The sequence below is a fragment of the Phocoena phocoena genome, chromosome 11 (assembly GCF_963924675.1).
Source record: "Phocoena phocoena chromosome 11, mPhoPho1.1, whole genome shotgun sequence".
NCBI classification, from domain to species: Eukaryota; Metazoa; Chordata; class Mammalia; order Artiodactyla; family Phocoenidae; genus Phocoena; species Phocoena phocoena.
The window spans coordinates 273,895-288,050 of NC_089229.1; the positions used below are offsets into that span (position 1 = coordinate 273,895).

General features: G+C 50.4%; 2 protein-coding genes across 2 annotated transcripts; both read right to left on the reverse strand.

Annotated features, from left to right (window-relative positions):
• Positions 1-51: 51 nt before the first annotated feature.
• On the reverse strand, positions 52-2,262 carry LOC136131573 (kelch domain-containing protein 7B-like). Its single transcript, XM_065888364.1, has one exon. It carries the CDS (start codon positions 1,867-1,869, stop codon positions 52-54), a length of 1,818 nt encoding a protein of 605 aa, XP_065744436.1. The 5' UTR covers positions 1,870-2,262.
• Positions 1,889-4,089, reverse strand: LOC136130687 (MAGE-like protein 2). The gene is made up of 3 exons (XM_065887223.1): positions 2,892-4,089; positions 1,965-2,584; positions 1,889-1,912 (listed from the first exon to the last, which is right to left on the reverse strand). The coding sequence occupies exons 1-3, from the start codon at positions 4,087-4,089 to the stop codon at positions 1,889-1,891; spliced, it is 1,842 nt and encodes a 613-aa protein (XP_065743295.1).
• Positions 4,090-14,156: the final 10,067 nt, after the last annotated feature.

Here is a 14,156-nt window from a genome sequence, read left to right on the forward strand (position 1 = left end):
CAGGGTCTCCCCGGAGAGCAGTGCTGAAGTCCCTGGTGTTCCAGCAGCCACTCAGAGGGCAGTCTGCAGCGGGTCCACGGGGGGCAGCGTCAGGATGAATGGGCAGAGGACCCCTTTGGCCCCCGGGGGAAAAGGCTTTAGCTCCTTGGCCTGGAACTGGGCGGTTCCCTCGGAGACCTTGAAGGTGGCTGTGACCTGGTGGTTGAGGCAGTAAATGGTGTTGCCCAAAACGGCGCAGCGGAGCGGGGCGGGGTCGGGCAGGGGCAGGGAGGCGGCCCGGCTCCAGGAGCTTGTCACGGTGTTGTAGCGCATCACCGCGGCGCCCACGCCCCGCAGCAGGTCGAAGCGGTACAGGAAGCCCCCCAGAGCCACAATGTCGCTGGACCGCCGGTGGCTGGCACTGTAGGGGCACTCGTCCCACGCGTCCTTCGCGGGGCTGTACCTGAGCAGGCGGTAGAAGAGGTGGCCGCCGGTAACATAAATGTCCCCCCGGCAGGCCACAGCTTCGTGAGCCACGGGGAAGCTGCCTGCAGGGAGGGGCGCACAGGAGGTCCAGGCGTCTGTGCGCGGGTCGTAGCGCTCCATGCTGTACAGACACTCGCCCCCAATGGCGTAGAGCAGCCCGTCCAGCGCCACCAGTTTGAGCTGGGCACGCGCCTGCCGCATGGGCCGCACCTGGCTCCAGATGTCGGTCAGAGGGTTGTAGCAGAAGACCTCGTTGGAGCAGACGGCCTCGGCACCGGATCCACGGATGCCCCCCGCCAGGAACAGATAGTTGTGTAGGGTGCAGAGACCGCAGCCCCGGAGCGGGGCCTCCTGGGGCACCTGGGTCAGGGGCCGCCACGCGTTCTCCCGGGGGTGGAACACGTACAGGAACGTGCGGGGAGGCGGGGGCACGGGCCGCACCGCGTGAGTTTCTTCCACCCCACGAGGGTCCCTTGTGAGCCCCGAGCGGCTCACCCGGTAGAGGCTGGGCAGCACGAGGACCCCCAGCACCGCCTGGCCCCGGCTGGTCCGAAGGCTCAGGATACGCTCCCGGTCAGCGCCACTCAGCTGCCGGTAGAGACTCGGGTCTCCCAGCACGTGTAGCAGATTGTCACTCATCCAGGCATAGGTCTCCTGGGCAAGGCGGGGGTCCCCGTGCTGCTGGGCAAAGGCCAGTGCCTCCAGGCAGCTGCCCAGGTCCAGCCATCGCTGCAGAGCCGCTGCCGCCGAGGATCTGGGCTTCTGGGGCCCCTCCACCACCCCCCAGCCCCCCCGCCTCTGCAGAAACACCATGAGTTTTCGGGCCTCCTTCTGCTTCTCAGTGAGGACCTGCCCGCTGCCTGCAGGGCTGGGCCCCTCCCCGGGCTCCTGTCCTCGGCGCTGCCCTGGGGCCGCTGGGCTGGCCTCACGCTCAGAGCTCTGGGATATTTCGCACAAGCTGCGTTTCCGTGGCCGGGGGACAGGCTGTGAGTCCTGCCTTGTAACTGGGGAGGGTGCAGAGCCAGGCTGGGTCTGCTCCGGTGGCCGTGAGGGGGCCCTGGGTTCTGCAGTACCAGATGGCAGCGAGTCTGGATGTTTCTCCTCAATTCTCTCCCCTCTTGGGCCTGAGGGAGGGCCTGCGGTGGGAGCCTCCTTGGTCTCGGTGCTGCTCTGCTGTGGCCGAGCTCCAGCCTCAGCCAGGCCCCCTGTGCCTGCCCCTGTGACCAGTCCAGCCGAGCCATGCCTGTCCTCACGGCTGGGGACGGCCTCTTCAGGGGAAGAGCCAGACTTTCTGTTCTCAGAGGGTGTGGAAGTGCTGGGATCTCTGGGGCTCTCCAGAGCTGCCCTTGGGACTGTCCCTTGGGGCCTCTCTGGCCTGGGGAAGGGGTGACTCCTAAGAACCATCGAAATAAGGTTTCCCCAGCTAGTTGAGAACTGCCCCTCCTGACTGCCCTTGCAGAGAACCACACTGGGCTTCTGAGGTGCAAGCCTTGACCCACTAGCAGGCCCAGGGGCTGCAGCTGTGACAGGGGATGGGCCTGGGGCAGGGGATGGGCCTGGGGCAGGGGATGGGCCTGGGGCAGGGGCTGCAGCTGTGACAGGGGATGGGCCTGGGGCAGGGGATGGGCCTGGGGCAGGGGCTGCAGCTGTGACAGGGGATGGGCCTGGGGCAGGGGCTGCAGCTGTGACAGGGGATGGGCCTGGGGCAGGGGATGGGCCTGGGGCAGGGGCTGCAGCTGTGACAGGGGATGGGCCTGGGGCAGGGGCTGCAGCTGTGACAGGGGATGGGCCTGGGGCAGGGGATGGGCCTGGGGCAGGGGCTGCAGCTGTGACAGGGGATGGGCCTGGGGCAGGGGCTGCAGCTGTGACAGGGGATGGGCCTGGGGCAGGGGCTGCAGCTGTGACAGGGGATGGGCCTGGGGCAGGGGATGGGTCTGGGGCAGGGGATGGGCCTGGGGCAGGGGCTGTAGCTGTGACAGGGGATGGGCCTGGGGCAGGGGCTGCAGCTGTGACAGGGGATGGGCCTGGGGCAGGGGCTGCAGCTGTGACAGGGGATGGGCCTGGGGCAGGGGATGGCACTGCTTTGAGATTTTCATCCTCAGCAGGACCCTGGCCAACTCTGGGGGGCAAAGAGACTGACAGAGAAGAGTTCAGAAGAGTTGGGGCTACAGGTAAGAGACCTGGATGGGGATGTGCTGTGGGTGGGAGGGGTTTAGGGGTGTGTGAAGAGGACGTAAGGGAGGGGCTTGAGGAGGGCACGCAGCTGCGAACCTCTGCAGCTCGCTTCCCTCTGTCAGAGCCGCCAGCCACCTGGCCTTGCAGGGATCCTCTCCCTTCTCTAACACTGTGGCCCTCTTGCTCCTTTGTCCCTTCAGGCCCTGAACTGAAGAAAAGGTGGTCTCCAGAGCCGTTAGCCCCAGCCTCACCCGCAGTGCTGGCCTCTGTGGTCCCCTCCCCTTGGGACAAGGGTCGGTGTCCCCCCTGTGGCCCCTCTTGTGATAGGCCCATGGAGCCTGGGGCCTCGCTGAAGCTCCCGGTGACAAGGACCTCCCTCCTCACCCGGGGCCAACCTTCCACGGAGGCTGGGGACCTCTGAGACTCCCTGGGGGCCAGGGTCCCAGCCTCCCTGCTCTCAGTAGCTTTGACTCCTGAGTCCAGAGCTAGGACTGGGGCTGGTTGGGGGCTGCTCTTCCCAGGCCCCCTCTCTGAGACATCCATCGGGGGACTAGTCTTCAGGGTGTACGATGGGGGCAGCTCCTGGGGCAAAGGGAGCCCCTGGGAGCCCGCGGGGAGGCCACTGGCTCCACCCACAGAATCCCACACACTCACCACAGTGCCCAGGGACAGGGGGTCCAGCCTTGGGGAGCGGCAGGTTCTCTCTCCTGAGCTGCGGTCCACCTGCCACCGGCGGCTGCCTGGGCCCCTCCCCAGTGAGCCAGGTGACGCCACACCTTGCTGCCAGGGGCTGGTGTCCCGTTGCACCATGTGGACGAGGGCCTGGTGAGCTGGTGCCTTGGCTTGGACGCCTCCTGCTTCTACCTGCACCTCCACTTCTCCGCCAGGACTCCGGGGGGTGAAGTGTATCAGGAGGGGGGCAGACGTCCCCTCTGCTTTGCTCTGACCCAGGAGGGCAGCACCTGGCCTGCGAGGCTCCCTTCCTTTTCCTCGGGGGGCTTCTGGAGTGGCATTACCACGCTGCTGTCCCAAGGCCCCTCCGCTGGCCACCTCACCAGGTGTCTTGAGTGGAGGTGTAGCTGTAGCAGCCAGACCTTCACCTCGCGGGGGCTCCTGATCCTGGGCCCCTGCTGCAGCTGGACTCCCCTGGCCACGTCCTGGAGGGTGTGGCTTCTCCTGCCCTGGGCTGTGTCCCTCGACACCACCACTGACCTTGGATTTCGGGGGCAGGGCTGTCCCAGGTCCTCCCACCTGTGAAGGTCGAGGGGCTGTGGATGCTGGACCTGCCGCCTCCTGGTCCTGCCCAGAGCCAAACCAGTGCAAAGCTAGCGCCGTGGCGGCCACCACAGCCAGCGCCAGCAGGGTCAGCACGACGCCATCCCAGTCTTCGTCCCCATCCCCGTCCCAGCCCCAGCCGGGGCTGTCAGCCTCCAAGACGCCCTGGGTCATGGTCTGGGCGGAGACCCAGCGTGAGGAGCTGGGCAGCAGGCTGGGAGCTATGTGCTGCGCACACCAGGTCCTGCTTCAGGCCTGGGTGCCACCTGGTGTCGCGCAGATGGCATCCGTGACGTGCCCCGCCCAGAGGGCTGCCCAGTTAAGGTGGCCCTGTGCTGGGGCCAGTGCACCGCCCAACCTGGGAGGGGTGGGTCTCTGTGTCTGCACCCGGGCTTGGGTGTTGTTAGGAGGGCCTGGCTGGAGGTATCAGAAGACAGCATAACCCACGGCAGCTCCAGGAGCTCAGGGGCGTCCCCAGGCCCCTGCCCAGCTCCTGCCCCTTCCCTTTTTCCATAGCTTCCAATGGCAAATGGCAGCGTTCCTCAGCGCTCTTCTGGCATCCCAGCCGACCCACTTCTGCCTAAGAGACCCTCACACCCCCAAACTCATCCCACACCCCCGCGCCCCTCCTCTGAGCTCGGGGCCAGCCTCAGGGGGCTCTGGCGGGGAAGAGTTACCCACAGGAAGATGTTATCTGTAGCTGCAGCAACACGATGAGGCCCTGATGAAATTACCAGAAACCGGAGAAGACTATTCCACTCTTGGCCAGGGTGGGGGGGGTCTCCCTGAGGAGGGGGACCATGGGGGCGGGGGTCCTGACCCTAAACACTGCCCAGCACACAGATGGGCTGCCGGGAAGGTGCACAGGTGTGAAGCAGAGGCTGGCGCTTCTCCCTCCCAGATACGCAGGTGCTTGGGGGGGCCGAGGCCGACTCTCCCTTCCCCTCCTCCAGCAGCCTCTGGACTCTCCGTACCCTGAGTTCAGCAGAGATGGGATGGTTGTCAAAAGGAATTTTTAAGCTCTCACTAATAAAGAGTGAACAAAGCAAAGAAAATCCAAAAGTTGTGTTTTCCTCTTTATTGGCCTGGTTTATCACAACCTTCTAGAGCCCTTGGGCCTCCCTCTGGGCCATCTTGACTGCCAAACGCCACTCTCACGCAGTGGAGAACCCTGAGCCCCCGCCAGCTCCATCTCCCATCACCACTCAGCCCTGGGAGACTTCACAAACCCTCCTCTGGCCCCGGGGCTCTATCAGTCTGACTTCTGGTACCTCATCTCAGGCCTCAGCCTTCCCTCGTCCACCCCCTCCCTCCTCGCCAGGACTCAGGCCCCTCACAGGCCGGCGTGTAGGTGCCCTGCAGCACTTGGCTTCTCAGGGGACAAGCCTTGTCTCCTCCATCTGCTTCTCACTTAAGCCGAGGAGTAAGTGTCAGGACAGGTGCCATGTGGGACCCAGATATGAAAAAGAGCCTGGAGCTCCTGGGACAAAGGCAGGCCCCCAAGACACGTACTTGTTCCTTCTTCAGGGACAGAGAACTCTCCCTGACTCAGGCAGTGAGATGGCCAAGCCATGTCCCTGGCACCCAGCCTGGGTTCTGCTGAGCCTCAGGTATCTCACCCACCTGTCCCCTCCCAGCCTCCCCCCTCCCCGAGCGTATTAAGTGACAGTAAGAGGAAGGATGGAAGGGGGCCCTGCCTTAAGGTGGACCTCAAGCTGGTGGCAGGCTTTCTGGATGCCGCCCTTATTCTCTGTCCTGGTCCCAGGCTCTGCCTCTTGGTTAAGTTTGGGGTCCAACAACCTTGAGGGGATGGAGATGACACCATCGTCTGCACCTCTGTATCGGCCATGTGGTGTCCACCACGCATCTCCACCCAGTACCTGAAGACCCCTGTTGTCGGTCTGAGCACCAGGCTGCGGCCAGAGAACACGTGTCCACTAGGGGTACCTTAGGACACCAACTTCACAAGGTGCTGAGGACCGTGACAGGTCCTAGAGACACACAGGTGACCAAGGAAGGGTCTAGTCCCCTCCTCTGTGGAAAGGAAACACCTGACTTTGTCAAAACCCTTGACTTTGTCAAGGGCAAACCCTGCCCTTCGTGGAGCAGCTCCCTACTGGGAAGGTGAATGGAGACATGTTACCGCCCAAAACAGTGGGAGTTTTGCCCTCTTTCCATAGAGAGTAAAAATGTGGCACTGCTGAAAAGGTGACAGAACTTCAGAAGCACACAGGATCACCCACAGCAATTGTGAAACATGAGTAATGGTTCTGGTTGTGCTATGATGGCATAAATATCATAGATTCCCATTGAGGTAAAAATAAAGATCAAAAATATGGGTCCCAGGAAAGTCTGACCTGTAGCAGCCTCCTCAGAGCTCCATTTCCAGTTGCCTGCTGAGGCAGGACCCCTGTCCCAGTCGCTCCAAGGAATAGAGGGATTTGGGCCTATGGACCCAGAGATCCTGTTTCCTCAGAGACAACACAAGCAAAACAGGAATGGAGGCAGTCACCTGCTTGCCAGCAACCATGACCAATGCAGCTGGGAGTCCGGGAGGTGGGGAAATCCATCCACATGAGCTGATCCACTGCAGCACTCACAGGAAGACCCTCACTAACTGGTCACCAAGCCCCAACTACGCTAGATCCCATGGTGCCTTTCGGAAACATTTGGTGGAGGAAAAGCCTAGTGTTATGAAGACATGATTCCACATGGAGAGCTAAATACAAATGGACAGCTAATATAAATAAGATGGTAGAGGGGCTTCCCTGGTGGCGCAGTGGTTGGGAGTCCGCCTGCCGATGCAGGGGACGCGGGTTCGTGCCCCGGTCCTGGAGGATCCCATGTGCCGCGGAGCGGCTGGGCCCGTGAGCCATGGCCGCTGGGCCTGCACTTCTGGAGCCTGTGCTCCGCAGCGGGAGAGGCCACAGCAGTGAGAGGCCCGCGTACCGCAAAAAAAAAAAAAAAAAAAAAAAAAAAGATGGTAGAGAGCTGCAAACTCCACTAAATGTAGACTTTTTCCATTATTGGAATTTTTTAAAGACAAGAAAGATTGCATAATCAGAAATGATATAAAACAAAGAATGTAATATTATATAATCATGTTTATGTTAAAAGTACATATGTACTTTTATATATGTATAAATAAATCTAGAATACTGTTTAAGCCTTAGAAAATATAAATCTCAGGTTTAATAGTTATATAGTTATACCCAACAGGGGATACCTTTTAAGGAATCCATCTGAGGTGGGGAAAGGTTTATGCAGAAAAAAGTTATTTAAAAAAGACAAACAGGGCTTCCCTGGTGGCGCAGTGGTTGAGAATCCGCCTGCCAATGCAGGGGACATGGGTTCGTGCCCCGGTCCGGGAAGATCCCACATGCCGCGGAGCAGCTGGGCCCGTGAGCCACAACTGCTGAACCTGTGCTCTAGAGCCCACAAGCCACAACTGCTGAGCAGGCGTGCCGCAACTACTGAAGCCCGTGCGCCTACAGCCTGTGCTCTGCAACAAGAGAAGCCACTGCAATGAGAAGCCCACGCACTGCAACGAAGAGTAGCCCCCGCTCACCGCAGCTAGAGAAAGCCCGGGCTTAGCAACGGAGACCCAACGCAGCCATAAATAAATAAATAAATAATTTTTTTAAAAAAAGACAAACCATACAATGTGATTTAAAATGGAAAAAATTAAAACACATAAGCCTTCAACAGTATGGGAATGATGAAGAGAACATGTGTTTCCACACAAATTTAAAATTTTTTTGTTCTAGTTCTGGAAAAAAAAATGCCATTGGTAATTTGATAGGGATTGCATTGAATCTGTAGATTGCCTTGGGTAGTGTGGTCATTTTAACAATATTAATTCTTCCAATCCAAGGACACAGTATATCTTTCCGTCTGTTTCTGTCAACTTCAGTTTCTTTCATCACTGTCTTATAGTTTTCAGAGTACAGTCTTTTGCCTCCTTAGGGAGGTTTATTCCTAGGTATTTTATTCTCTTTGATGCAATGGTAAATGGGACTGTTTCCTTAATTTCTCTTTCTGATAGTTCGTTGTTAGTGTATAGAAGTGCAACAGACATTGGTCAGGATGGCCGTCATCAAAAAGTCTACAAGTAATAAATGCTGGAGAGGGTGTGGAGAAAAGGGAACCCTCTTGCACTGTTGGTGGGAATGTAAATTGGTGCAGCCTCTGTGGAAAACAGTATGGAAGTTCCTTAAAAAACTAAAAATAGAACTACCATATGATCCTGCAATCCCACTCCTGGGCATATATCTGGAGAAAACTCTATTTCAAAAAGACACATGCACCCTAGTGTTCATAGCAGCAGTATTTACAACAGCCAGGACATGGAAGCTACCTAAATGTCCATCGACAGAGGAATGGGTAAAGAAGATGTCGTACGTTTATACAATGGAATATTACCCAGCCATAAAAATGAATGAAATAACGCCACTTGCAGCAACATGGATGGACCTAGGAAATTCCCTGGTGGTCCAGTGGTTAAGAATCTGCCTTACAATGCATCGGGGAACTAAGATCCCACATGCCACAAGGCAACTAAGCCTGAGTGCCACAACTAGAGAGAAGCCCATGACAACAACGAAGAGCCCATGCACCGCAACAGAAGATCCTGCGTGCTGCAACTAATACCTGACGCAGCCGATAAATAACTATTTTTTAAATAAAAAAATAAAAATTAAAAAAGAAAAGAAAAATGAAAAAATGTGCAAAAGTACTGAATAAACATTTTTCCCAAAAAAAGACATACGATGGCCAACAGGCACCTGAAAAGACACTCAGCATGATTAATCATCAGGGAAATGCAAATCAAAACCACACTATCACCTCACACCTATCGGAATGACTACATGAAAAAGACAACAGTTAGAAAGCAGAAACTAACACACCATTGTAAAGCAATTATACTCCAGTAAAGATGTTTAAAAAAAAGACAAGAAATAACGAGTGTTGGTGAGGATGTGGAGAAAATGGAGCCCTCATGCACTATTGGTGGGAATGTAAACTGGCACAGCCAGTATGGAAAACAGTACGGAGGTTCCTCGAGAAATTAAAAATAGAACATATGATGCAGGAATTACACTTGGGGGTATCTTTCAGAGGGAAACAAAAGAATTTTATTTATTTAAAAAAATTAAATTGAAGTATAGTTGTATACTTTAGCATGTCTGTCTGTGTGCAGGCTGCACTTGTGTCTTCTCATCATTTTTAATTTGGGAGTTTAGCTGTTTTCCTCATGAGCAGTCCCATTTCATTAGCCTCAAGGAACTGGCCTTCCTCAGCTTCTCAAGAATATTAAACAGAGACCCAACAGCTTCCTGAAATGCGCTCTCAGCCTTCACAGTGCCCCTACCCTTTGTTTTCCTTCTACCTCAGTGGTTGCTGGTTTTAAAAGAGAATTTGTTAGTTTCTAAGTATTTAACCCTTTTAAAAAAACATTTTAGAGATAGCCTCATCCACCAGAGGGCAGACAGCAGAAGCAAGAAGAACTACAATCCTGCAGCCTGTGGAACAGAAACCACATTCACAGAAAGACAGACAAGATGAAAAGGCAGAGGGCTATGTACCAGATGAAGGAACAAGTTAAAACCCCAGAAAAACAACTAAATGAAGTGGGGATAGGCAACCTGCCAGAAAAAGAATTCAGAATAACGATAGTGAAGATGCTCCAGGACCTCGGAAAAACAATGGAGGCAAAGATCGAGAAGATGCAAGAAATGTTTAACAAAGACCCAGAAGAATTAAAGAACAAACTAACAGATGAATAACTAAAATGAAAAATACACCAGAAGGACTCGATAGCAGAATAACTGAGGCAGAAAAACGGATAAGTGACCTGGAAGACAGAATGGTGGAATTCACTGCTGTGGAACAGAATGAAGAAAAACGAATGAAAAGACATGAAGACAGCCTAAGAGACCTCTGGGCCAACATTAAATGCAACAACATTCGCATTATAGGGGTCCCAGAAAGAGAAGAGAGAGAGAAAGGACCCGAGAAAATATCTGAAAGGATTTTAGTCGAAAACTTCCCTAACATGGGAAAGGAAATAGTCACCCAGGTCCAGGAAGCACAGAGAGTCCCATACAGGATAAACCCAAGGAGAAACACGCCAAGACACATAGTAATCAAACTGGCAAAAATTAAAGACAAAGAAAAATTATTGAAAGCAGCAAGGGAAAAATGACAAATCACATACAAGGGAACTCCCATAAGGTTAACAGCAGATTTCTCAGCAGAAACTCTATAAGCCAGAAGGGAGTGGCATGATATACTTAAAGTGATGAAAGGAAGGAACCGACAACCAAGATCACTCTACCCGGCAGGGATCTCATTCAGATTCAAGGCAGAAATCAAAAGCTTTACAGACAAGGAAAAGCTAAGAGAATTCAGCAGCACCAACCAGCTCTACAACAAATGCTAAAGGAACTTCTCTAAGTGAGAAACACAAGAGAAGAAAAGGACTTACAAAAACAAACCCAAAACAATTAAGAAAATGGTAACAGGAACATACATATTGATAAGTACCTTAAACGTGAATGGATTAAATGCTCCAACCAAAAGACACAGGCTCGCTGAATGGATACAAAAACAAGACCCATATATATGCTGTCTACAAGAGACCCACTTCCGACCCAGGGACACATTCAGACTGAAAGTGAGGGGACAGAAAAAGACATTCCATGCAAATGGAAATCAAAAGAAAGCGGGAGTAGCAAAACTCATATCAGATAAAATAGACTTTAAAATAAAAAATGTTACAAGAGACAAGGAAGGGCACTACATAATGATCAAGGGATCAAACCAAGAAGATATAACAATTATAAATATATATGCACCCAACACAGGAGTACCTCAATACATAAGGCAACTGCTAACAGCTATAAAAGAGGAAATCAACAGTAACACAATAATAGTGGGGGACTTTAACATCTCACTTACCCCAATGGACAGATCATCCAAGCAGAAAATTAATAAGGAAACACAAGCTTTAAATGACACAATAGACCAGATAGATTTCATTGATATTTATAGAACATTCCATCCAAAAACAGCAGATTACACTTCCTTCTCAAGTGTGCACGGAACATTCTCCAGGATAGATCACATCCTGGGTCACAAATCAAGCCTCAGTAAATTTAAGAAAACTGAAATCATATCAAGCATCTTTTCTGACCACAGCGCTATGAGATTAGAAATGAATTACAGGGGAAAAAATGTAAAAAACACAAACACATTGAGGCTAAACAATACATTACTAAATAACCAAGAGATCACTGGAGAAACCAAACAGGAAATTAAAAAATACCTAGAGACAAATGACAATGAAAACACAACGATCCAAAACCTATGGGATGCAGCAAAAGCAGCTCTAAGAGGGAAGTTTATAGCTATACAAGCCTACCTCAAGAAACAAGAAACATCCCAAATAAACAATCTAACCTTACACCTAAAGCAACTAGAGAAAGAAGAACATACAAAACCCAAAGTTAGCAGAAGGAAAGAAGTCATAAAAGTCAGAGCAGAAATAAATGAAATAGAAACAAAGAAAAAAATAGCAAAGATCAATAAAACTAAAAGCTGGTTTTGTGAGAAGATAAACAAAACTGTTAAACCATTAGTCAGACTCATCAAGAAAAAGAGGAAGAGGACCCAAATCAATAAAATTAGAAATGAAAACGGAGAAGTTACAACAGACACTGCAGAAATACAAAGAACCCTAAGAGACTATTACAAGCAACTCTATGCCAACAAAATGGACAACCTGGAAGAAATGGACAAATTCTTAGAAAGGTACAACCTCCCAAGACTGAACCAGGAAGAAATAGAAAATATGAACAGACCAATCACAAGTAATGAAATTGAAACTGTGATTAAAAATCTTCCAACAGGGGGCTTCCCTGGTGGCACAGTGGCTGAGAGTCGCCTGCCGATGCAGGGGACACGGGTTCGTGCCCCGGTCCGGGAGGATCCCACGTGCTGCGGAGCGGCTAGGCCCATGAGCCTCCGCATCCGGAGCCTGTGCTCCACAACGGGAGAGGCCACAACAGTGAGAGGGCCGCATACTGCAAAAAAAAAAAAAAAAAAAAAATCTTCCAACAAACAAATGTCCAGGACCAGATGGCTTCACAGGTGAATTCTATCAAACATTTAGAGAAGAGCTAACACCCATCCTTCTCAAACTCTTCCAAAAATTTTCAGAGGAAGGAACACTCCAAAACTCATTCTATGAGGCCACCATCACCCTGATACCAAAACCAGACAAAGACACTACAAAAAAAGAAAACTACAGACCAATATCACTGATGAATATAGATGCAAAACTCCTCAACAAAATACCAGCAAACAGAATCCAACCACACATTAAAAGGATCATACACCATGATCAAGTGGGATTTATCCCAGGGATGCAAGGATTCTTCGATATATGCACTCAATCAACGTGATACACCATATTAACAAATTGAAGAATAAAAACCATATGATCATCTCAATAGATGCAGAAAAAGCTTTTGACAAAATTCAACACCCATTTATGATAAAAACTCTCCAGAAAGTAGGCAGAGAGGGAACCTACCTCAACATAATAAAGGCCATATACGACAAACCCACAGCGAACATCATTCTCAATAGTGAAAAACTGAAAGCATTTCCGCTAAGATCAGGAACAAGACAAGGATGTCCACTCTCACCACTATTATTCAACATAGTCTTGGAAGTCCTAGCCACAGCAGTCAGAGAAGAAAAGGAAATAAAAGGAATACAAATTGGAAAAAAAGAAATAAAACTGTCACTGTTTGCAGATGACATGATACTATACATAGAGAATCCTACAGATGCCACCAGAAAACTACTAGAGCTAATCAATGAATTTGGTAAAGTTGCACAATACAAAATTAATGCACAGAAATCTCTTGCATTCCTATATACTAATGATGAAAAATCTGAAAGAGAAATTAAGGAAACACTCCCATTTACCATTGCAACAAAAAGAATAAAATACCTAGGAATAAACCTACCTAGGGAGACAAAAGACCTGTATGCAGAAAACTATAAGACACTGATGAAAGAAATCAAAGATGATACCAACAGATGGAGAGATATACCATGTTCCTGGATTGGAAGAATCAATATTGTGAAAATGACTATACTACACAAAGCAATCTACAGATTCAATGCAATCCCTATCAAATTACCAATGGTATTTTTTACAGAACTAGAACCAAAAATCTTAAAATTTGTATGGAGATACAAAAGACCCCAAACAGCCAAAGCAGTTTTGAGGGAAAAAAGCGGAGCTGGAAGAATGAGACTCCCTGACTTCAGACAATACTACAAAGCTACAGTAATCAAAACAGTATGGCACTGGCACAAAAACAGAAATATAGATCAATGGAACAAGATAGAAAGCCCAGTGATAAACCCACGCACTTATGGTCAACTAATCTATGACAAAGGAGGCAAAGATGTACAATGGAGAAAAGACAGTCTCTTCAATAAGTGGTGCTGGGAAAACTGGACAGCTATATGTAAAAGAATGAAATTGGAACACTCCCTAACACCATACACAAAATAAATTCAAAGTGGATTAGAGACCTAAATGTAAGACTGGACACTATAAAAATCTAAGAGGAAAATATAGAAAGAGCACCCTTTGAAATAAATCACAGCAAGATCTTTTTTGATACACCTCCTAGAGTAATGGAAATAAAAACAAAAATAAACAAATCGTACCTAATGAAACTTAAAAGCGTTTGCACAGCAAAGGCAACCATAAACAAGACGAAAAGACAGCCCTCAGAATGGGAGAAAATATTTGCAAACGAATCAACGGACAAAGGATTAATCTCCAAAATATATAAACAGCTCATGCAGCTCAATATTAAAATAACAAAGAACCCAATCCAAAAATGGGCAGAAGACCTAAATAGACATTTCTCCAAAGAAGACATACAGATGGCCAAGAAGCACATGAAAAGCTGCTCAACGTCACTAATTGTTAGAGAAATGCGAATCAAAACTACAATGAGGTATCACCTCACACCAGTTAGAATGGGCATCATCAGAAAATCTACAAACAACAAATGCTGGAGAGGGTGTGGAGAAAAGGGAGCCCTCTTGCACTGTTGGTGGGAATGTAAATTGATACAGCCACTATGGAGAACAGTATGGAGGTTCCTTAAAAAACTAAAAATAGAATTACCATATGATCCAGCAATCCC